Consider the following 25010-nt stretch of genomic DNA (forward strand, 5'->3'; position numbering starts at 1 on the left):
TACCTGACTTTTTAGAGTGATAAATCTAGCTAATTAACTATTCCTATCCTTGGCAAATATGCCTTCCTAAGGTTTCCAGAATTCTTGGGCTCTTCAAGCCTTGTATTAATGAGTGGCAAAGCAGGGAGAGCTGGTCTCAGAGAGCCTTTTTGTCCCAACTTCATCCTCTCCCAAGGAAAACCCATCCCAGCTTCTACATGCTCCTTGACCAGCCCAGCCTAAGAATATGCTCTCCAGCTGTCTATCCACCTTCCTGGAACTGACCGGAAAAGCTGTCCAGAGGAGAAGGGCCATGTCTCTAGGCCCTGTGGTCTCACCCTACAGGGAAGGACATAGACTCCAGCAGGCAGAATCTAGTCCTCAAGCAAAGGGTCCAGAGTGGGGTCTCTCTTACCTGGATTTAAGGAGGTTTTTGATAGGATGAATATACAGTAAAATTTTGACAAAAAACAATCCAGAAATGTTTTTATGAGGTTTTGTGTGCCACCTTGTGGTATTACTATGAACACTTAAAACTTAACATGATATAGAAGGAAATGGAAATGCTGAGCTAAAATGAAGGAGAAGTACATTCTGAATGAGCATAATTGCCTGGTTTGAAAAGTTTTTAGATATCATGATTAACATATCAATTGTGAAATTTTCTAATAGTGCTATCTAAAATAATTTAATTCACTAAGATTTATAAAAGTAAACTTACTACATATTTACCTGTCAGATTCATTTAATACACTAAAAAAAAAGATATGTATTAAATGCCTACCATGTTTCAGGTACTGTTCTGGCACTGAGGGTGTATCAGTGAGAAACAAAAGTCCCTGCCCTCCTGGAGTTTACATCCCCGTTGGGTAGTGAAATAGTGACCAGCATTTTTAAATATATTTCTTTACTTATATCCAATCTTAAAATGTCATTTATAGCCTTTACACAGGCATCTTGTTGGGATCCCTACCTTAAGCCTTAAAAAGCATGTTTCCGTTCCTCTTATTTTTGGACTGTGTAGAAAGTTGTAACTATTTTACTAGAGGTTTAAAAGAATTGGGCCTTATATTGGAAAACAAATTTAAAAAGTATTAATCTAAGCATCCAATTTAATGTGTAAAAAGAACAAGTGAATAAACATAAAGAAAATAGAAGGTTTAAAATAAAAAAAGATAACAAAAATTAATGAAATAGGAGATAAACATATAATATGAAGAATAACTAAGCCAAACATTGCTTCTTTGAAAATACTAATAGAGACAAATATAGTAAGCCTAATAAAAAAATAAACCTAGAGAATTTAAAAATAAACAATATTGTGATGTAAAAGGGACAGAATTATGTATAAATGAGGATGTTTAAAAGGGATATTACAACTTTCCCCAGTAAGTTTGAAACTAACAAAATGGATACATTTTGGAGAAGATTTAACCTGCAAAAGTGGTTCAAGAAGAAATAATAAGTGAGATGATTTTACCAAACATAATAAAATTTAAGGAATACGTACTTTTTATCTTACATACATTTTTTCAGAGTGTAGAAACTGAAGGAAGACTCTGAAATCTTGGCATGAGGGCGGCATCATCTTGTTATCAAAATCTGAAAAGGACAGAACGAGGAAGGAAAATAACAGGTCATTCTCTCATGAACATAAATACAAAGGCCTGAAAAGAAATTAGCAAACTGAATCTAACAACCTATAACAATATGCAGTTTAACCAAATTGAGTGGATCTCAAATGCAAGGTTGGTTTCATGTAAAAAAAAAAAAAGAAGCAATTAATATAATTAATGGCTGCATTTCTAAGGGTCCTGGTAAGGAGATGAAACACCTAAAATGATTTCAACTGAAGATAAAGAACTGTTTAAAAGGAGGATTAATGGAGCTCACAAAGGATGGTGGAACATCTGGTAACCAGCAATAGCCAGAAATCTGTACACCTAAAGGGTCAAAAAGAGGAAATGCCCAGTGAGAGATGGGTTATGGAAGAGGGTTTAACCAGAATTTGTATCCATAGAGGAATGCAACCTCTGCCAGAACCATAACAAATCAGAACTGCGACAACCATTGTGAAAATTGGGATAATCCCTCTGGAAGCTGGAATGAGAATGGACTGAAAAAGAGCAGTGGAGGACTAATTAGGAGGGTGTTGCAATAATTCAGGTGCTAGATGATGATGGCATTGGTAGCAATGGAGGTGGTAAGACGGTTAGTATCTGTTATATTTTGAAGCTAGATGAAACAGAATTTGCTGACAGGTGCAGGATTTAAAAAAAAAAGTAATGATGACTAAGCTTTTCAGGCTAATTTAAAACTTTTTAAATTTAAATTCTTTATTAAGATATTCTCCTTTGCCCCCCATTGATCTCTCCTCGGCCGCTCCCATCCTCGAGCACATGCCCTCAGCTCCCTGCTGTCTGTGTCCATTGATTATGCTCATATGCATGCATATAAGTCCTTTGGTTGATCTTTTACTCCCCCCACCCCCTTGCCTTCCCTCTTAGGTTGGACAGGCTGTTTGATACTTCTATGTCTTTGACTCTATTTTTGTTCATCAGTTTGTTGTTCCTTATATTCCACAAATGAGTGAGATCATGTGATATTTATCTTTCTCCTACTGGCTTATTTCGCTTAGCATAATGCTCTCCATCCATGCTGTTGCAAATGGTAAAAGTTCCTTCTTTTTTACAGCAGCGTAGTATTCCATTGTGTAGATGTACCACAGTTTTCTAATCCACTCATCTGCTGATGGGCACTTAGGCTGTTTCCAAATCTTAGTTATTGTAAATTGTGCTGCTATGAACATAGGGGTGCCTATATCCTTTCTCATTGGTGTTTCTGATTTCTTGGGATATATTCCTAGAAGTGGAATTACTGGGTCAAATAGAAGTTCCACTTTTAATTTTTTGAGGAAACTCCATACTGTTTTCCACAGTGGCTGCACCAGTCTGCATTCCCACTAGCAGTGCACGAGGGTTCCTTTTTCTGCACATCCTTGCCAGCACTTGTTTGTTGGTTTGTTGATGATAGCCATTCTGACAGGTGTGAGATGGTACCTCATTGTCATTTTGATTTCCAGCTCTCGGATGATTAGTGACTTTCAGCATGTGTGTATATGTCTCTTGGCCTTCTGTATCTCCTCTTTCAAAAAGTGTCTATTTAGGACCTTTGCCCATTTTTTGATTGGATTGTTTATCTATTTTTTTTTTTTGTTAAATTGTATGAGTTCCCTGTAAATTTTGGAGATTAAACCCTTATGGGAGATAACATTGGCAAATATGTTCTCCCATGCAGTGGGCTTTCTTGTTGTTTTGTTAATGGTTTCTTTTGCTGTGCAGAAGCTTTTTATTTTGATGTAGTCCCATTTGTTTCATTGTCCTAGGACCTGTATCAATAAAGATATTGCTACGACATATGTCTGATATTTTGCTGTCTATGGATTCTTCTAAGATTTTTATGGTTTCCCATCTTACGTTTAAGTCCTTTATCCATTTTGAGTTTATTTTTATGTATGGTATAAGTTGGTGTTCTAGTTTCATTTTTAAAAATCTATCTGTCCAATTTTCTCATCACTATTTATTGCAGAGACTGTCTTGACTCCATTGTATGCTCTTGCCTCCTTCGTCAAATATTAATTAAGCATAATGGCTTGGGTCGATTTCTGGGTTCTCTGTTCTTTTCCATTGGTCCATATGTCTGTTCTTGTGCCAGTACCAGGCAGTTTTGAGAACAGTGGCTTTGTAATATAGCTTGATATCTATTACTGTGATCCCTCCAACTTTTTTCTTTCTCGGGATTGCTGCAGCTATTTGGGGCCTTTTTTTATTCTATATGAAATTTTGGAGGGTTTGTTCTAGGACTGTGAAACTTGCCATTGGTATTTTAATGGAGATTGCATTGAATCTATAGATTGCTTTGGGTAGTATGGACATTTTAATGATGTTGATTCTATCAATCCATGAACACATATACAGACAGTCCTCAGGTTACGTCAGACTCGACGTATGTCGTTTTGTGGTTATGTTGCCATTTCCCATTTATTTATATATAAAAAAAGTTCTGTCATTTCAACGTATGTACATATGTGCTTTATGTTTTTTATTATTTATTTACCACAAGTAAAGGTCAGGAATTGTTATCTTTCTTTTAATTTTTTTTTTTACTGTTTCACTTCATTACTGCTGTGCATGTGCTCCATGTGAGTGATGTAGGTGCTTATGTAGGTGGGTTCCGACTTACAGCGAAAATTGCTTTATGTCGCGCCTAGAAACTAGAAACGGATCTTCAACGTAACCCGAGGACCTACTGTATTCTTCCATTTGTTTATGTCTTCCTCTATCTCTTTTTTCTTTTTTAAAAAAATATATTTTATTGATTTTTCACAGAGAGGAAGGGAGAGGGATAGAGAGTTAGAAACATCAATGAGAGAGAAACATCAATCAGCTGCCTCCTGCACACCCTTTACTGGGGATGTGCCTGCAACCAAGGTACATGCCCTTGACTGGAATCGAACCTGGGACTCTTCGGTCTGCAGGCTGACGCTCTATCCACTGGGCCAAACTGGTCAGGGCTTCTATCTCTTTTCACTGTCCTGTAGTTTTCTGAGTACAGGTCTTTTACCATGACTAAACTTTTTAGGCTTACTTAACGGGAAGGATGGAATTGATGCTAACTGAGATGAGGAAGACTAGGAGGAGCAGGTTTGAAGAAAAGAGTTTAGTTTCGAACGTGTTGATTTTTGAGATTTTTTTAATACATTCAAGTGGATCTGTGGAGTAGACATTTGGATATGTGTCTGGAGTTCAGGAAATGGGAAATCAGCATTCATTTATGCACAATTCAGACTTTCCAAAATAAAACTTGAATTAATCTGTGTCCCTTTGGGGCGGCCAAGGCATTCTCTGCTGCAGAGATCTGCACTTGCCGTTGACCTGCCACACTTCTTGTTCCTCCTTGCTGAGGCAGCGATCCAGAGCATCCGGTGATTGATTAAACATAATCTAGGGCATTATTTATATTACCTGGCAGAGCAAACAGATGCTGAAGCAGGTTTCCCAGCTTTATGAATGATGGCAGCAGAGCATTCCTCCCCTCCCCTCGGTTTGATGGATATAGCTGATGCTAACACCACGTTTAAGGGACTACAAATAATGCAGGCACGTTTTCAAGAATCTCGTTCTCATTTGTCAGTGGAAACTGAAAGAGGCAAAACATTAGTAACTTATTATTTTGCAATCACGTAGTACTTTGGCTTTGCTAAGGAATTCACAATCCAATGCAATTTATATAGAATTTCTGAGGTTGTTCCAATATCACTTTTCTATTTTAACCTCAATTTGCAATTTGAAAACTGCAGAGAGGAGAATTTCTTTTTTCCAGAATAAGAATCAGGATTTCTTTGGAACATCTTTCTTTTATTCCACCTCACAAAGTTGGAGTTATTAACCTTTAGTTATGAACTTCCCTTTGAATTCCTGTCAATGTACCTAAAAGTCCTAACATTGTACATAATTTTACTAAGATACCTAAATTATCTAGGTCATTGGGATACAGGGCTTTGCTGAAGCAATATGCCATTTCTGTTCTCTCTGAGGAGGAAGCTGTGTTTGGCTCTAGTGGTAGAGTTTTATTCCCACTATGGTCAATGACTGGAAGGTCATGTGTAATTGGAGAAGACAGTAGTCATTGAGGGCAGGAAAGAACCAGAAAGCCCAATGTTTTCTGTTCTTCCCTCACACAAATTCAACTCTTCCCGTAGCTACCTTCACATCTCTCCCCTCTGCATTTTACCATCTGGCTGATTTCCATGTTCAAGACCATACAGTTCCCAGCAGGCATGGTAGTCAGGATACCCACCTGCCCCACATGGACAGAGAGTCACTTGCACATGGTGGTTGCCGCTGGGCTGCTCACTGAGCTTCCACCTCCATTCTGTCCAACAATATTCACCCAACTTTTCTTCCTTTTTTAAAAAAAAAGCTGAACCTGCCCTAACTGGTTTGGCTCAGTGGATAGAGCGTCAGCCTGTGGACTGAAGGATCCCAGGTTCGATTCCAGTCAAGGGCATGTACCTTGGTTGCGGGCACATCCCCAGTAGGGGCTGTACAGGAGGCAGCTGATCGATGTTTCTCTCTCATCGATGTTTCTGAGTCTCTATCCCTCTTTCTTCCTCTCTGGAAAAAATCAATAAAATATATTTTTAAAAAGCTGAACCTAATTTTAATATACCCTTATTTCTTAAAATGGCACGAGATTAACAAAATATGCAAATGATTTTGAATGACATGTTATTTTTGCCTCTGTAAGTGCTCGTGTAAAAAACAGGCAGACAATTTCATGATTTTTTGGTCTCTGGTTAGAGAATACTGACTCTTAGCAAAGAAGATATAGATACTGTCAGTATCTGTGTGAGACCTGACATTCCAGATATTTTCAAGTGTCCGGATGCTTGGCATGATGCAGACATAAAAATTGCATGACTAGAAGCATTTTAAATTACTCTTCTTGAAAACAGAGCCATAATTCACTGAATAGTACCTCTTGAATGAGGGCACAAATCCACACACATTTTTTACTGAGTTTTACCACCAGATGTCAGCCATACCCTGCACTGGTAATAGCTACCCTGAAGAAATTTTTATGAGGAATCCATGATGTGGATGGCTCTTTCATCTCTCCTTCCCTCCATCTCTTTTCCACTCCTTCCTGCTATGACCGTCAGTCTGTCTAACCAGTCAGTCATCTATTGATCTATCATCAACTTAGTTACTTATACCGCACATAGGTGTTCTATCTAAATAATGAAACAGTATTTTACGGAAAAGAAAGTTTAAATATTTACATATACAAATGTGAAAGTAACAGTAAAATGCTTTCTAAACTTGGATCTGGACTTCAGGCTTTTGTTAGCCCAGTAACTAAGGTACTAATGCGATATATTCAGCCTTTGTTTCAGAGTATACTTTCAACTGTCACACAGAACCTTTGCTTTTTGGAACTTTCATTAGATTCGTGTTGTTACTCTGGAATTATATTCTTATTGGAAGAGTATCAACCACGTATTGAGAAAACTATGCAATATTTGGTTTTCAGAAAGGCTTTGGGTGATTAAAAAAGCTAACTATTAGAGAGCTATGCAAAGAGAAATTTCCTGTTCCAACAACTTCTATTTAATTTTTTTTCTATCTAATGCCTCCTTGGACTTTAACATTTACCTTCAATGATTCTTCATCCAAACTTTGTCAGGTGCCTGGCTCTGCTTCTAATACTGAATTTAACACAATGAATTTATGCTTTCTTTCTCCTTTAGATAGTGAGCTATTTGAGGTTTGGGAGCTTAGCAGGTATCTATTGATAAATGAATTTTATTCTCTTAACAGGGACTGTAGCCAGCCCGTAGTGGATTGCTGGTTGCCTACTCAGCAACCATTTTCTTCTATCTGTCCTTCCTATCCAAATTTTGTTTACAAGTCAAGCACTTCTCTTGTGGAGCCATGAAATTGAGGAAAAGTTAATCCCACCCAAACTTCCTGCATAGATCTGAGTAGTCTAAAATAATCCCATTCCTGTCACTAAGGATTAGTTCAGAAATGACCATGTGATGCCTGTGAGGGAAATTTTTCTTAGAGGGTCCAAGGAAAACTTACCTCACTACTGAGAGAGTGAACTGCAAGATGGGCTAGTGGGCAAATCTTTACAAATCCACTGTCATTTCTGAAAAAGAAAGCAGTTGTTCCTGTGTGTCTGAATCCTTTGGGGGGTTTGATATAGATGTGTAGAGAAGTAGGGGAATCCCAAATTTGCAGACACCTACCAAAGGCATCTTTCATATCACATAGAACATTTTAGAGAATGAAACCAACATGGAGGAAAACAGCTTTGGGAGAGGGAGAGAGCTGACATTATCCTTTGTGTCCCTTGTGTCCCTTGCTCCTCTTTACTCTAGAATTTTTATGAGTAAGTGAGCCAATAAATCTCTCTCTCCTCTCTCTCTCCTCTCTCTCTCTTTCTCTCTCTCTCTCTCTCTCTCTCTCTCTCTCTCTCTCTTTTACACAAATACAACTCAGTGAGATTAATGTTTTGATTGGGGAATTCTGTCTAGGCAGCTGGAAACATGTTTAGAAGCAAGGAGGGCAGTTAGGGCATGGCCATTTCAGAAGGAAATTTAATTTGTGTTCTTCTTGGAGTGCAGGTGGTGGGGGGTTTGTTAGGGGTGAGATGATCCTGAGAGGTAAGCAGGCTTCTGGGTAATGAAGACTCCTTGGTGTTCACCTCTGTTATAAATTGCAACGGAAAGTTCAGGGCCTCACTGAAATTCTTAAAGATTTCTGTGAATCTTATGGCTGTTGGTAAATAGAATAAACTTACTTCATCAAAAATGAAAAACTTTCCTTTGAAAAACAAGGTTGAGAGAATCAAAAGATAACCCACATGCTGGGGTAAAACATTTGAAAATCAAATATCTGATAAAGGTCTTTAATCCAATATATCTAAAGAATAATACCCTATTTCCTAACAATTTGGACTACTTTAAGTTAGTCCATATATTCAAAGTATAATTTATTTTCTTTGTCTTGTTCGATAAAGGACTTTTTAAAACTTTTACTAGGCAAAAGTAGATTTACAGTTGTGAATACACGAAACAGTTTATTCTTCTATTATTTATTAATTACTGTATTATTTTATTTGTATTACAACTATAACCATACTCTTGCCAACCCCTATATATCTATGTATCTCTCTCATCATTGATGTTTCTATCTCTCTCTCCTTTCCACTCTAAAATCAATAAAAAATATTTTTTTAAAAGTTCATTAATGTATGTTATGGGGTACCCACTCAGGGATTGCATTTGTTTTTCTCTAAGACAAAAAAAAGAAAGAAAAATAATGTACACACCACTAGAATGTAAATTCCAGTAAAGCTGGGATATTGCCTTTCAGCACTGTATCCCCAGGGCTTCGAATTTTTTGCTTGTTAGATATTCAGAAGTGCTTACTAATGACAAACAGGTCAGAAATCACCTTTGAATCATGGAAGGAAACTTCCCTGGCTAGGACTATTTGGAACACTTAAGACTCAACAGGGACACTCTTAGAAAGGGTTGGAGGGCTAACAGCCAGCCACAGTCTCTGTTCAGGAAGGGCTGATGGACTATTCATTACAGCCAAGAAGTGGAAACAAAAAAAAGTCCCTTGGCTGATAAAGGGATAAAGAAAATGTGGTATCTATATATATAAAAAGCCAGGGACCGCGATGCCATAATGACCAGAACGACCGTTCGCTATGACGCCCTCTGTGGCCAGCGAACTGGCCCGATGGGGGAGGGGGCGGCCAGCCAACCCCCCTGCAGCCCTCCCCCCCGGCTGGCCCCACCCCAATCGGCCTACAGCCCCTCTGGCCGGCCCTACCCCTGATCAGCCCCCCAACCCCAATAGGGGGCAGAGCCTACTGGCCAACCTCCTGCAGCCCCTCCCCCTTGCCAGCCCCACCCCCAATGAGCCCCCACCACCCCGATTGACCCGCAGTCCCTCCCCCCAGCAAGTTCTGCCTCCGATCGCCCCCCCCCACACCAATCGGGGGTAGGGCTGGCTGGCCAACCTCCCACGGCCCCTCCCCCAGCTGCTGAGCCCTGATCAGCCCCCCAAACCCATTCAGGGGTGCGGCCGGCCAGCCCATCGCCCACAGCCCCTCCCCATGGTCAGCTCCACCCCCAATTGGCCCTCCCACCCCAATCGGGGGTGAGGCCTGCCAGCCAATTGCCCTTGGCCCCTTCCCCCAGCGGGTCTGGCCCTGACTGGGCCCTGATCAGGGTGGGCCGGCTGGCCAACCTGCCGTCTCCTCCTCCCAACAGGTCTGGCCCTGATCTGCCCCGATTGGGGCTGGGCCGGCAGGCACCCACCTGTGCACAAATTCATGCACTGGGCCTTTGGTAAACATATAGTGGAATACTATTCAGTCTTTAAAAAAGAATAAAGTCCTGCCATATAAGACAATATAAATGAACCTGGAGTACATTATGCTAAGTGAAGTAAGCCATTCACAGGACAAATTCAACATGATTTCACTTACAAAAGGAGGGAAAATGGAGGGGGGGGGTTTGCTATTCAACAGGTATAAAGTTTGTTATGCAAGATGAATAAGTTCTAGAAATCTGCCATGCAATGGTGTGCCTAAGGTATCAATACCATATTGTATACTTAAAATTTTGTCCAGGGTAGATCTGATGTTGTATTCAGGAGGAGGAGGAGGGGGAGGGGGAGGGAGAAGGGGGGGGAGGGAGGAAGGAGGTAGGAGGAGGGAGGAAGAAGAAGGGCTAATGGAACTCTGTGAGATTTGAGGGTTTAAGAGGAAAAACTGATCTCCAGGGTGAATTATAGGGAGGGAAGGCAGGTGATGGTTCTGTGTCTTTGAGGCACAGGTATGGGAATCAGCCCTGACCCAGCACTCCTGGGCCGATCAGCCCCCAAGAAGGTGGCTGTGTGTGACCTACGTGCCCAGCACTAAACACTTTGGCCCTCAGAGGCCAAGGACAGGGCTCTGGGAGGGCGATCTGGACTGAGGCACTCTCCAGGCAGCAGGGGAGCAACAACTTTCTTGGGGTAGTTTCCAGAACAATCTTCAACAGTGATATAGAGAGGCAGCAAGTGCAACTGCAGTGTGGACAGACTGAACTGGAATACGCGTTTGTGGTGTCTGCAAACCTGCTGATTCCATGCCCCACATTCACCTTCTGTGATCTGGAATTTTTTTGGCAACTCCAAGAGAAGGAAAGGTGGGGAAACCCACCATTGAAAGGCTGGTAATGGACTTTCTGCCAATAAGAAAGGTAAAGACTTGAGCAATTAGCTGGGAAAATAAACGGTATTTGACCATATTTGTTCCATGAGTTTGGGGAGCATGCTGCAAATAAAATGAGGGGAACATTCTATGCTGTTGAGTAGATGCTGCTTGGGCTGAGAGTCGGCAAGACTCTCAGGCTTTCACAGAAGAATGCCCGCTAATGAAGGCGAAAGGACAGAATTAGAAATTCATCACTGTAATTACTACTGATGTGGTGAAGGGCATAAATGAGCGGTCAGCGAGGACAAATGTGTTCTTTTGAGAAGAACGATCACAGGAATTTAAAAAAAGGAAGTGTCTACTTGGGGAAGGCACCCAAGTTAAATTTTAATAAGGGGAAGTAAACATTTGGCAAGTGATAATTTCAATCAGATCCTCGTTGGCGTCAATTATGAAGAAAAATAAATCTATGTTAAGTTAGATTTTCTATAGAATATAGGTGAGAGTTATTACATATTTTACAAAGTAGTGTGAATTGTCTTCATGATTAGTCTAGTCCAGCAATTTTCAAACAGTGTGCCACCAGTGTGCCCGCAAGCATTTTTAAAACATGCACTACCGGACTCCTGACTCGGGGCACTGAGCTCTTTTCCCTCAGGTTGCCAAATAAAAAACTGATGATAGCCAACACAATAGCTGTCTGGTGTGAATGAATAAAAATTATACCTACCTTTTTGTCAGATGGGCAAAACGTCTATTTTTTGTTATGCCACATAATTTTAGTAATTAACTTATGTGTGCCGTAAGATGAAAACGGTTGAAAATCACTGTCTAGTCAATTAAATCACTAATATCCCAACTACTATAATGCCTGAATTAACAAGTTCAAGAGTCTGATTTTCTGAAAAGAACAATCATCAGCTTCTTACTAAATTGCATTGTTGGAACATGAAAAACATGTTCTTAAAATTAATTTGTAGTCACTTTAACAGAGGAATATTACTACGAATACATGGGAATTTGAGTAAATTTTTTTTAAAGAAAACTATTAGTAACCTACACTGATGGATTCATGCGCCTATGTAATTTGAGATGCAGTTTTCCTCTTAGCGCTGATCACCTTTTATTAAAGTATTGACTTTCTGGTTGGTAAACAGGCAAAAGCTCTCTTTGAATTTTAAGAGAGAGCCTGGTTTTCCACATGTATGTAAATGGTTAGGCTGGTTTTTAGTTTATATTGGCTACATAACAAAATATCTTTTTCATTTTAATACATTTCTTTGGGCTGAAGACATTGAGAAGGTTTCACGATATCTGTGGATTGTGTAATTTATACAAAAGTTGTATATAAAACTCTGAAATATGCAAACATTGCAAAATACACTCTGACAGCTAATGCTCTGAAAACACTTTATTACACAAGTTACATTCAGATTCTGAAAATAGTGTTCTAACAGTGGAACCATCTAAAAATAAGACATCCCAAAAACACACCAACTGAAGAAGAAAATTTAAAAAAAGAATTTAAATAGAGACTTTTTTCTTTCCCTTGTTGCAATATAATGCTAGTGATTTTAAAAAAATAGGAGATTTAGCAGCTTTGTCATCAGGCTGAGAATGCTGAACAGGAAAGGCACCAAAGAAAGACATTGGCAATGGAAGCGCTATTGGGAAAATACTGTGTTCAAGCAGAGTGGGCTTATTTACATCTACAGAAAAGTCTCAGAAATGTAAATGAGCAAGCCTTCCATCATAAATTAGTAGTGTGATGGAAGAAGAGGGCTGTTTCTCTAGTCTATGCCCATATAGAAAGACCATGGCACTGTTATGTACTTGTAGGAAACTCCTCAACTAGAAACAGAGGCCAACTAAACCCAAATGAAGTAAATAAAATGTGTACAGTCCCACACAGACTTGTACAGTTTACAATTAAACACACAAAACTCTAACGTGCGAAAGGGAAAAGAATCGGGCATTCTTGGTACATCTCCTCAACCAGACCAAAGCCGGGCGCTCAGGAGGAGGGAGGGGCGGGTGGGGGCAGCGGTGCCGAATACTCCTCTTCCGATTCACTGCCGTCATCTTCATCTTTCTCTTGGTCACTGCCCTCGGTGCTTAGGCGGTCAAACCCTTTGCGACTGTAACCTTTACGGCTCGCAAAGAAATTTCCAAGGTTTAAGCCTCCACTTCCCTTCCCTGAAGAAAGCAAACAACACAGAATTGAGATGAAGGTCACACAAATGACTCTCAGTTTCCTTGTATAGTCTTACATGGTACAGCTGGAAGTTGGGGATGGGGAAGGGTAGATATCAGCAAAAGAGAAACAAAAAAAGATTGACATACAGAGACATGTATCCTACAAAGTCAGATGGGCACTACACACATTTATTGAAATACAGAAGGAAAAAACAAAGCTCCCCGCGGGCATGTGTTTCTGCAGGATTGTTTCAGATTCACTTTTCACCTCCTGCACTTTCTAGGCTCTGGGGAACTGGCGTCCCACAAGCAGCTCTGCATCTCAGTGAGCTTATGAAAAGGTCATCTTCAGATGACAGGCACTGACGTGCCCACAGGAGTGACAGAAAATTTACTGAAGACGAAGCCCGATAAAAGGCAAGGGATCATTAGATAATACAGAATGGCAAGGTGGAAAAGGAGACTGGGAAATTCACTGCCAGAGCCACACACTGGTTTATCGTTTGCATTCCGGTTCGATGCTGGGGGATGCCATGCTGCACAGGGGTTTCATTTCCAGAGAGGAAATACAAATTATCTCCTTGCTCTTTAAAAGACATGAGCTTGCTGACTTTGAACCAAATGTGAAGGATTTTAAAAGGTCACGGGCATACCTCTAAGTTTTCCCAGCACTCTTCCTGAACTTGACTCGAGTTTATGTTCAGAATCTGCTAGAAAAAGATGGCACATTTCAAAAGGAGCCCCGATCACCCTCCTCAATCCATGGGCTCAACTTTCAGTATAAATTCAGGAATTCATAAATAATTAACAAAGTCTGGCTCTGGCCTGTATGCAATTCCAAAGGGGAAAAGGTAATACAGTATTGTGATGCACAGAGGGCCACAGCTGGGTTCGATGCCTGCCTGCTCTCTCACAGGCTGTGCAATCTCAATAGACTACTTCTCTGAACTTCAGTTTTCTCCTCTGAGGAAAGAGGGATCAATGACACTCTCTACCCCCCTGTAAAGATTAGAGGCACCCTGCACGTAATATACGTAGAACAGTGGCCGGTAAGTATACAATAAGTGCTCAATAAATATTACTTTCCATGGGGACAAAATTAAATTGCCAGTAGTTTGTAAAAATCGGGAAGTTTTCATTATTACAATTTAGAAATATTTGTCTTAGGCTTTAGTCTTTTCTTGAAGAACAGTACACGTCCTGCCTGAGAGAGCGTGGGGCCCATGTACATCATTTCCCCTTTATATGAAAAGCAAAGGACCTGGAACCCTGAGCATTTTCAATCAGATGAGGTGACCCAAGTGTTCCCCATGGGGCTGCCCATCTCCATGAAAGATCAACTTTCTTCCTTTCTGGGGAGGCAGAATGCCAGCTGGTCTTCATTTTTCTGTTTCTCTGTACCTCCCTGCACTCTGTACCTTGGCTTCCACCTCCTTAAGAGTGGTGCCAGGGAAGCGGGGCTTGCGGCTCTCCTACGAAATCTCTAGCCAGGAATGGAGGCAGCATTGTAAAGAAAGCTAGCAGGCAGATAAGAGGAGAGGTAGCATAGTGGACGGGGAACGGAATAGGGAAGAATGGAAGAAGAATCTAATATGACTGTTAGAAAGCCAACACATTGGACTGTAAGTTCTACAAGGGTGCAGGACAGCCCTTAGCTGGTTTTCCACCCCCTGGGCCTACTACAGTGTCTGATATGGAGCTGATACACAAGGGTATGCTGAATGAACGGGGTCCTTTATGAGGGTTTCTAAAACCCTCATAGAGTGGATAAGATCGATCAAGACCAATGTTGAGAAAATGTGAAGTTGGTTCCCTTTTAGAATTAAATGTGCAATTAAAACTGCAATTTTCCTACAGAAAATGTGATTGCACAATAATTTCCTGTGGTTCAACCTGGGTGTCTGCCTTCCCCACATGCGTGTGCAGACTCAGCATTCTGTAACAGTGCCGTGGCAGGGGAGGCCACTTTCTTCACTCTCTGGCATTCCTTCATCCAGTGTAGTTTGCTTACCAATACCTGCCCAGTCCCCACATGCACCCGGTACTCCTGGTAATGATCACTGCACTTACCACCTTGCTAATCAATTTTGTGTGTCATCTTTTTTTTTAAAATGTCATCTCTCTTTTGTGTGTCATCTAGTCTGTAACCTCCATTTATTTCTTCCAACAAGTATGTATGGAAGCCTAGTGCTAGGAACTGTTATTTGTCCTGAGGATACACCAATAAACAAGTACACTTAGCCAGATTCTTGTTCTTTTGAAGCTACCACCTAACTCCATGAACACAACGACTAAGTTTCTTTATCTTTGCCCCTGCTGACTGAGTTCCCTACCCACAACAGGGGCTCAACAGAAGTGTTTTTGGGGAAGAGTTAACTGTTTTTGTGTAGGGCTTTACTGATTGCCTATGAAAAGTAAAAGAAAGTCCTAGAAAGACTCCCTTTCGCCACCTACTAAATTGAATCCTCTGTGTTTTGTTTCTGTGTCAGGGCTTTGCTGTGGGCACTGAATTCCTGCCATGGCCGCTCTGGCCTGGAATACAGTCAGATGCTGTCTCTTGATCAAATGCTGCCTCCCACCCCGATCCACGGACTCCTTCCCAGATGGAGCTGTAGATTCTTGTCTTAGGCCTGGGACCCAGCCAAGGGACTACTTCTGAGACACGAGAATCACAGGCTGCATTGTTTGTTTGTGTGGATGTCCTAAAAGGAACTCAGCTCCTGGGTTCTGTACTATGATAATAATTTGATAAAATGCTGACTCCAGTTTTGGAACCTGCCTCGTATGGTCAGGAAAGGTGGACTGATGGTCTATTTTATGACTATTTAAAAACTACCAGATGGTTTGTTATAGAAATAGTTGGTTTCCTGAGATAGCTGAGGTTTAAGACAAGTATCTTTTTTGACTTATGACTTTCATTACTTTATTACCCATGATTATTCTTTAATAAGCACTTACTAGGTTCCAGGTACTGAGATAAATGCTTTCTGTACATTATTTCATTTAATCCTCATACAACCTGAGTGAGTCTTTTATTCCAACTTTACAAATGAGGAAACTGTGGCCAAGAGAGATTAAGTAACTTGCCCAAGGTCAAGGAGCGAAGAGCAAGAGCCAGGACCAGCGGGTGGGGAGTAATACAACTCCCAAGTAACCGGCCCCGCTATTTTGAGAACTGAGCCTATTTCTAACAGCAGGGCTCTCCTCTGTCCTGACCCTGCAGCTCATTTACCCTGACTGCACTTAGCTATCCGGAGACATCAATTGGGCGTAAGCCAGTTGCTAAAAAGCAATATTAAAGGTTACATTTTAACCTAACCGTCCAAATATCCAAATTTCTGAGGCTCTAGATACATTTTCTACTGTGATACTAACTATAGACAATATTTGGAACATAGACAGTAACATCAAAAAAGGCAGAGAACACTTTAAAAAACACCACTGAAAAAAAATCACAATGGAACTTTGAGAATAAGGCCAAACACTTTGAAAAGTAGGCTCCAAGTTCAAGGGGCTCATTTTACTTGCCTCCAAAGGCCCTTGATTTTTTCCACCGAATAAACATGGCAATGGCCAGCAGGACAGCCACCGGAATAACCAGAAGGGTGGTAATGAGAACAACAGGCACTCCGGAGTCTGGCTCTTTGATCAGTTTCTGTTTCTCTTGTATCTTCTGCAATTCTGAGGAGGCGGGTTTGTTCTCCATTTTGGTTTCAACAACTGCCTCGGATTCTTCAGGGAGAGAAGAGTTCACAATATTCAACTGACCCAAAGATTCCAAAACCCTCCCACTGCCCCTACCCAGGCAAATCAACAACTGCTCGCAAAGAACTTGCTGAGTCCAGTGCAAGCGGGTTCATGCTTCAGTGTCTGAATCTATGAAGCTGGCAGCATGTATTATGATTAGTAACCACTGAATGGTTTTTCACCTTTAAATTGTTTTGTTTTGCTGTTGTTCTATGTTTTATTTCCTCTTAGCTGTAATTCCACAAAAAAAATATAACCTCCTTTTGCATCTTTTCAAAGATAAAATGAACAGGCAGCATGGTGTAAGGGATGGAATTGGTGTGCAGGCTGGAGTCAAGAGTATCCGGCCTCTGATTCCTGGTGCCTGTGCAACTAACAAGCTGTGTAACTTTGGGCAAGTTACTTAAATGATCTGGGCCTTCGCGACCTCATCTGTGAAACTGTGATGTAATATACCTCCTTTGTAAAGCCGCTGGGTACAAATGTTACCATAAAGAAGTTGCTTAATAAGATTTTGTGTCCTTGTATCTTTACGAATCTCCTTCATGTTCAATGAATGATTCGTACATTGTATGCATGCATTTATTCTAGGATTAAAACCTGGAAAGAGGAGGTGTGTCCTTTTCAGGGTCTTTTTTACAGTTCCCAGCAAACTGTAAGTGCACACATATGCACTGTATATCCTTTTGAGGTTGATGAAAAGAACATACAATCATTCTGTGATATTGGCAGGTTTTAGGTAGATATCAGACCTAAAGTACTATTTGGGAAATTGATACAATAACACTCTGTAAACTGATGCAGGGATCTTAATAATGTGATTTAAATGTGACATGAGCCTTGAGACACTTGCCCTCAAGAGGCACAGATGTACATTGGTATAAAAACCCTACTGTGCGAAGTCTAGAAGCTATAACCATGCTTGCCAAAATGTCCACAGTTTCAGGAACTTCAATTTCTTGCGATGCCCTTCTAACCTGTGATACAGAATGAATCATATGGCCGTATGGACATTCTGATAAAATGGCAGGGATAGGTGGTTTAACATTGTCAGGAAAATCTTTGGTTAACGTTTAATATATGTAGACACAGCTTGGTAGATAACTGGACACTTTTCCAAGGAAGCATTTCTCAAATTTCTTAAGACACTGTAAACACAAGTTATGAAATAGACCAATGGCAGGTCCCAGCCTTTTGCTTCAGTGTTCTGAGCCAGCCTCCTTCATGTCTCATTGATACCTATTGAGCACTTAAAGCTGTATCAGGCATGGTTCTCATTTAATCATCACACCAAGCCTATGAGTAGGCACTATTATTATCACTGTCTTACAGATGGCCTGTCATAGTCCTCATTTTCTTCCCTGCACTATGGTTAAGAGGAGACCATTATTTCTTTTCTTTTGTCAAATGAAGTGGCTCTCGAAACTTCAGTGGAGAGAAGGAAAGGGATTGGTTCATAAATCTAGATGGTTCAAATTTAACCTTTCTACGTCTCAGTTTCCACGAGGAATATAAATGTGACTTGTACTCTTCCTAACCACTGTTTTGCCTTCGTATTACTGTAGAAGAGGTATACAAGATGTTCAATATTCAAGCTTATTCTATATTGAAGCAGGAAAATACATAAAACAGACAACAGGATTTAAAAAAAATATAGGCCAAAGTTATAGGTTGGCAATCAAGAATTTGTTGTCTTGGAAGAAAGGTTTCTTTCTTTTTGAAGGTGGCTATAAACAGAAATTACTTAGCAATTTCTACCTATCATTAAGTATGGGTACCTACACCTACACCTACACCTAAGGTGAGGCTATATCAGCTCATATCTAGGTTCTTTCATAAGGCAGGACTAGGACTGGGCTACATTATGGATAAAGTAAGTGATAGCCTAAAATAATCAGTTTAGCATTCATAGAAAGTGTGCTGAGAATGAGGCAATAAACTTGCTAAAATGTAAGATACATTCATTGCACTTCTGAAATTCCTCACCCCTTCTGGGGCATTGAGTGTCATCATCTTTTATTGCGAAGTGGAGGAGGGGTAAAGACTATGCTTTTGGTGGGATATTGGCATATCTCTTTTATCCCTGGTAACTTTAGTTGAAAATTTAAATTCCTTTCCTGAGTTTCCTATCATCACAAATACTTTCGTCCCCGCAACTCCCTGAGAACACAACACTGGTTTTGAAACTCTGCTATGTGAACATCCACCGTTGGGATGAGTGTCATCAAAGGTGACTCGAATTTGGAAATTTACAATTAACATGTATGAACAAGTCTAGTAAGTTTGGGATGGTGTTTCTCCCTCTCTTTTGTAAGGAGTGGTTTAAGTTTAGCTTCTGGATTTTGGTAAAAGACAAACTCTGGAGATCTAGCATGATTTATATTCCTTTTTGAAATAAGAAAGTAATATTTTAAAAAAAAGGTTTAATGAATATCATATGGGTTCAAAAAAGAAAAGAACAACTTCATTTGAGTTTGGATATTCCTAACTATTAAAATGAGCCCGTCATGACAAGACACTTCAATAAAATTTACTATTTGAACTGCTGCATTCTGCCACGGACTGGGAGGTTTTCCCACCAATGACTCAGTGGGCACACTGAGGAGACACAAAATGAACTACAGGGATGAGCACAGTTCACCCCTCGCTGGTCAGTGTTGTTGGGCTGTTCTCAACAGTCCAACCAGTATGATCTAGTGCAGGGGTGGGCAAACTTTTTGACTCGAGGGCCACAATGGGTTCTTAAACTGGACCGGAGGGCCGGAACAAAAGCATGGATGGAGTGTTTGTGTGAACTAATATAAATTCAAAGTAAACATCATTACATAAAAGGGTATGGTCTTTTTTTTTTTTTTTTTTTTTTTTTTAGTTTTATTCATTTCAAACGGGCCGGATCCGGCCCACGGGCCGTAGTTTGCCCACGGCTGATCTAGTGTGTGTGTGTGTGTGTGTGTGTGTGTGTGTGTGTGTGATCTATTTAAACAGAGATGGTTTGAGGCCACTTTGAAATACCAGAGGATTCAGAGTAATCTACAACCCTCTCTAACCTATAGTTCTTGGAAGAATTTGAGTCAATTGGTAGTATTCATCTCTCCTCAGTGGTACAGAACTAGTGGTTAAGAGCCCAGGCTTTGGTGCCAAACAGACTTTAGTCAAAACCGAGTTTTGCCACTTACTATCATAGTAGTAATTCTTATCTTCACTTCCTAATATTTAAAATGGAGATATTGCAATGATCACATTGTTGGTGTAAGGATTAAACTTGATAATTCTGTATAGCCCATTGTTTGTGCTCCATAGATGATAGCTATTATTAAAATCATTCCCAACATATCTTTATTCCAGAGCAAACAGAACTTATCAATAATTCTATATATAATGATAAAAAACAGGGTCCTGGGAACTTCATCATTATATGTGTATGGTATGAATGCCACTCAGTAGTGTCACATAGGTAGAATCACTACAAATGCCAAACAATTGCTACTTATTTATTTTATAATATTATCTTACCCCTTTCAACCTTGAGCCGGCTATATTTTCTTATCTGCCTACATAAACTCCCTAAACTCCCTCTTGGTTCTTGCTTCTTTTCATCTCTTTCCACCTGCTTTCATGAGAAAGGAAAACAAGTAAACCTAGGGTTAAGTCTGAATATCTAGGTGAGGCATTTGTAAAGCAACTAATAATGGAATCATTTTGCTACTTAAACATTAGGAGCATCTCTAGTGAGTTCTTAACTATACACAATGATGCCCAAACCCTGTAGATAGTAGACAATGCACAAATATAAACTGATTCTACACAAGAGAGAAAATAACTTGACAGGGATTCCATAGGAACCAAGTGGTTGCTTACCAGCAGCTTAATCTTATCTACCCATTCTTGATAATATATACCAATGTTATGCTTATCTGTATATATGTATATGTATGCACACACACGCATACACACACACGCACACACACTCCTTATAGGGTGTAAGTCTCTTAAAGTCAGGCACAGTTTCATTTCCCTAAAACCTATTACAGTGACTTACACATAGATGGCCTTCAGTAAATGCTGGGGGGCTAAATTTTACTAAGATAGAAACTTGGGGAGCAGCTAATTTTCTCAGGCTCTTACAGTATTAACTCACCAAAGGTATTTTCCACTCCTTTAGGTTAGAGCCCCTTAGGAAAAGGCCTTTTCCAGTACACTGAACAGTAGTTTTCTGCTGATCTGAGGTTAACATACTTGTAAGTTACTAACTTATTTTTTTCCTCCCTGAATGTTTCTGGCCCATTTTTAAAAACAGATTTCTTAATCACTTTTCATCACCTGAAATGAGTGAATTTGAACTTATTATTACTACTCCATTTATTAGAAAAAGCGATGCCAATGTGTAGGTTTAAAGGTTCAGGACACAGCAGAAGTTATTGATAATTTAACAGATTCTATTTTTAGCTTGATAATATTTTAAGTGCAATCAAGAGCCATAAAATAATTCAACACAAATAGCCTTGGGATTCACAGTCAAAGAGGAACCTGACCAACCTTTGGTTTCCTGGACCTCAATGCCAGCCTTCTTAACTGACCGATGTTCCATTTCTGTAACACAGCAAAGAGACAGAGCATCATAATCCCCAAAAAGAACAATGTAAAACTTAATTTCGATATTAATTTTACTCAGTAGAAAATATTTCCTTAATTCATCAAATTCATTATCATATTAGAAAAGTTTAGTGCCAATCACTAATTAGGTGCCAGGTCTAGGAATCCTGGATAAAATCTTCTAGGGGAAGTTGAAATAATATTTCTAACGTCTTCACATTTAAAATGAGATTTTCCCTTTTGATTTCTGAAATAGCAAGTCGTTCTGTTTTCATGTGACATCTCGGAGGTAGCTAGTCCTGCCACGTCCATCAGTCTTCTAGCTGACGTATGTGGATGTGACTAGTTAAACACGAGCATGCAAATACAAAGACACTCGTTTGGCCCTGGATGACAGTCTTATTGTCCTAAAGGTACTATTTTCCTGGTTTGTTATTTGGTTACATTCTGGACTATGCAGAGAACTTTTCTGTTTCAAAGCTGAAAGCTATACTGCAGTGCTTGTCAATCAGGGGATACATCAGTATCACCTGGGAAACCTTTCTAAAATGCACACACTATCATTCCTCTTCTTTCTCTTGATCTCAAGTGGGGTGCGACCATGTGTATTTTGCAAAACCCTTCCCCAGTGACTCAGATATACATCTCTTTTGAGTACTAACCATGGGGATGGTATGAAGAGCCTAAACTGGAATCTTAATGAATTCAAGCAGCATATTCCTACCTGCTGAATGAAGATATTGGCTAGGTTTCTGAAAGTCTTTTCCACTTTAAAAGGTATTCATTCATTTCTTTATTCTGAAAAACCTGGGCTCAGACACGCAATTGGGAATTATCCATCTCTTTGCTTTCCTGTCTGCCCACACCTTCTGGTTCCTCTTGAGGAGGCAGGTGGTGGGAGCGGCACTTGCAAGGGGGATGGGAAGCGGCTGCTAGCGGGGAGCAGTCCTGGGCACCTCTGTGCACTCAGCCCTCACTGGGCCTTTATTACAAAACCAGCAAAGGTGACCCAAAGGATAATTCTCAAGACAGCAGTTAGCAAACCTACTTGGGGTCCAAGACCTGTATGGTACCTATTTTCTTTGTTATAACTTGTTTTTCCCCTTGTTATAATTTGCATTTTTCCCTGTTTAGTTAGCACTTCCTATCTCCATCAAGTCCATGTTTCCTTACTATTTCTCTAAAACTGCCTGCTGCAGCTCTGATACCACAAGCTTATCATTCTCAGTTCTTCTCCCTAATTCCATCTTCTCCTACTGTTTAGACCCTGCCATATTTTAAAAGGATTTCTGGACACTGAGGTTAGTGGCTTACTAAGCATCCCGTGCTCTTTAATTTAGAAAGCTTATGTTTTCTTAGGCTGATATCAGAGGCTAGGTTAGTATGCTTTCTAAGAATTAGAAATAAAGTCCAAATTGCAATCAGAACCCCCCACTCCATACTACCTTGATTGATCCTGATAGAAGAACCCTTCTGTCCCATACATACTTTGAGCTATATGAAAACACAGCAGTGCAGAATTTTGAGTAAGCCGAAGCCTAACGGAAAACGCAGAGCGCCTCCTATTTGGAATGATGTGTGTCTGACACTGATGCTGGCGTTCCTAGCTGCTCGGCAGCCACAGAGAGCTGAAGAGTCACTTGGGAAGTGATGCCTGTGTGGAAACTAGTCAGCCCATCTGCCTTGCCAAAGCCATCTCCCGCCCTCTGGAGAGGAGTTGGAATTAACACTGGCTTTCAGTGTAGCAGACATTACTTCAGGCATCAAGAATTTCCTGTGGAATATCTGTGGAAACGAGGGGATAACTGCCAGCAAAAAAACCTCTCTTTCCACTTAAATATTTAATTTAATTCCTGAAATGAATACCAAACAGGTATTTTAGCAACTACCACTTATACCTTGATTTCCCGCTCCTATCAATAAAAAGAGAAAGAAATGCATTTTTTCACATGTTTTTTTAAGCAATAAAACTGAGGGGAAAATATGCACCATAATATTGTAAAAACCATACTTTCAGTTGTGATGAACTTCCACACGGTATTGGTGTGAGCGTCTCCAACGTACACAGTCCCGTCTTCAGAGGCAGCAATATCATGAGGCATGTCAAAGTGCTGCCCAAACAAGAAGCACACGTTAGGGTGGCGAGCCCGTACTTGAATTCTCCATAAACAGGCAAAGAAACCACCCAACAAAACAATGAGCATATTACTCAAACCAAAAAAAAAAACAAAAAAAAACCAAAACAAACAAAAAAACCCACACCAAAAAACCAAAACCAATAATTCCCATCACAGCAACTCTAGGCCAAAGAGAGTCATTCATTCATTCTCTGGGCACTGACTCTGCCAGGCACACCTCTATACATTAGGAAACACTAAGAGACCCTTACCACTGACTTTCTAGTCTTTAAAAGAGTTAACCTTTACAAGTAGAACTTCTTTTTACAGTGTTCATTACTTGGTGTTGCAATATCTACCCATTTATATTTATTTTACTAACTACCAAATTTGCCTGTTTAAATCTATACAAGTCAAAAAGACCAGGTATTAAATTTTGGCTATTATCCCATCAAATTATCATGTGCTGCCTTAAAAACTAGTTATACATCACTGATTAGAGAAGTCATTTCAAAGATTCAGTAATTCAGATTCTTTCTTTTTAAGTATGTTCTTACTGATTTTTTGAGAGAGAGAGGAGGAGGAGGGAAGAGGGAGAGGGAGGGAGGGAGGGAGGGAAGAAGAGAGAGAGAGAGAGAGAGAGAGAGAGAGAGAGAGAGAGAGAGAGAGAGAGATATCAGCGGCCTCCTGTAAGCCTCCTACTGGGGATTGAGCCTGAAACCAGGGCATTTGCCCAGACCAGGAATTGAACCAGTACCTTTTGGTGCATGGGATGATGCTCAACAAACTGAATCACACTAGCCAGGGTGAGATCTAAAATGTATACCAGGAGAGAGGCAACAGTGTAGGGTTTTATACTCTGAAGCCCAGTGTTTACAATATCTTCAGTCAACAAAGGAGTGTTGAGTGTTACCTCCAGTACTTTCTCAGCTTTGGTATCTACTTAGCTACTCGGCGTTTCACTATGTCTTTCTTCATGACATATGTCCATTTCAATGGTCACCATCTCAGTCCAGGACACAGGAGACAGGGGAGCACTTTGTAAAAACCACACTTGCAGTTGGACCCAGGGTCACCACCTGGTTCCTGGAAGAGCAGCCTTAAAATGCTGTGCGGCTGCCATTTCCATCTGCCCGCTGAGGCCTGTGAAGGTGCCATGTGGCTGCCAGTTGGCAGGACGTGGGAGGTGCTTTTGCCTTTGGGGCCAGCCAGGCCTGCCTGAGGACACAGCTCTCAAATACAGGCCCGTGAGTACGAACAGGAGCATTATCCCGCCAGTGGGCTTATCAATCAGCATCTGTCCACTTTAGGTTGCTGAGTCCAAGGGCACTAATGAGGCAAATTGCAGTGCTCAGTTCACTTTAGGACAGAATACACGCTTTGGAGATACTATTGTGCTTTAAAATTCAGCAACAATTTGTCACAATGAAAAGAAAAATGAGACGGCAGTGCCAAGAAGGCTCAATCCTTCATGCTACCAAATGAGCTGTGACAAATGTGCATGAGAAGGACAGAGAGCCAGAAATCAAAATGCTGCCTTGCAAGCCTGTCATTAAATGTTCATCTTTATTTTGGGTTCAGCTAATGGGTGGC

General features: G+C 40.5%; 1 protein-coding gene across 11 annotated transcripts in view; it reads right to left on the reverse strand.

Moving 5' to 3' along the window:
• Positions 1-12157: 12157 nt before the first annotated feature.
• The window catches only part of PAM (peptidylglycine alpha-amidating monooxygenase), a 265501-nt gene continuing 252648 nt past the window's right edge, over positions 12158-25010 (reverse strand). For 3 of the 11 annotated variants that reach the window (XM_014466504.2, XM_023749628.1, XM_023749622.1), the window contains 5 exons: positions 23312-23411; positions 21244-21297; positions 16489-16692; positions 13614-13670; positions 12779-12960 (listed from right to left, as the gene is read on the reverse strand). In XM_014466504.2, the coding sequence (XP_014321990.1) occupies positions 12779-12960; positions 13614-13670; positions 16489-16692; positions 21244-21297; positions 23312-23411 (597 nt within the window). Of the gene's footprint in view, positions 12961-13613; positions 13671-16488; positions 16693-21243; positions 21298-23311; positions 23412-25010 lie in introns of all 11 variants that reach the window. The other 8 variants (XM_014466930.2, XM_023749631.1, XM_023749638.1 and 5 more) reach the window with 7 other exon arrangements.

This window comes from Myotis lucifugus, unplaced genomic scaffold, assembly GCF_000147115.1.
Source record: "Myotis lucifugus unplaced genomic scaffold, Myoluc2.0 scaffold_0, whole genome shotgun sequence".
NCBI lineage: Eukaryota > Metazoa > Chordata > Mammalia > Chiroptera > Vespertilionidae > Myotis > Myotis lucifugus.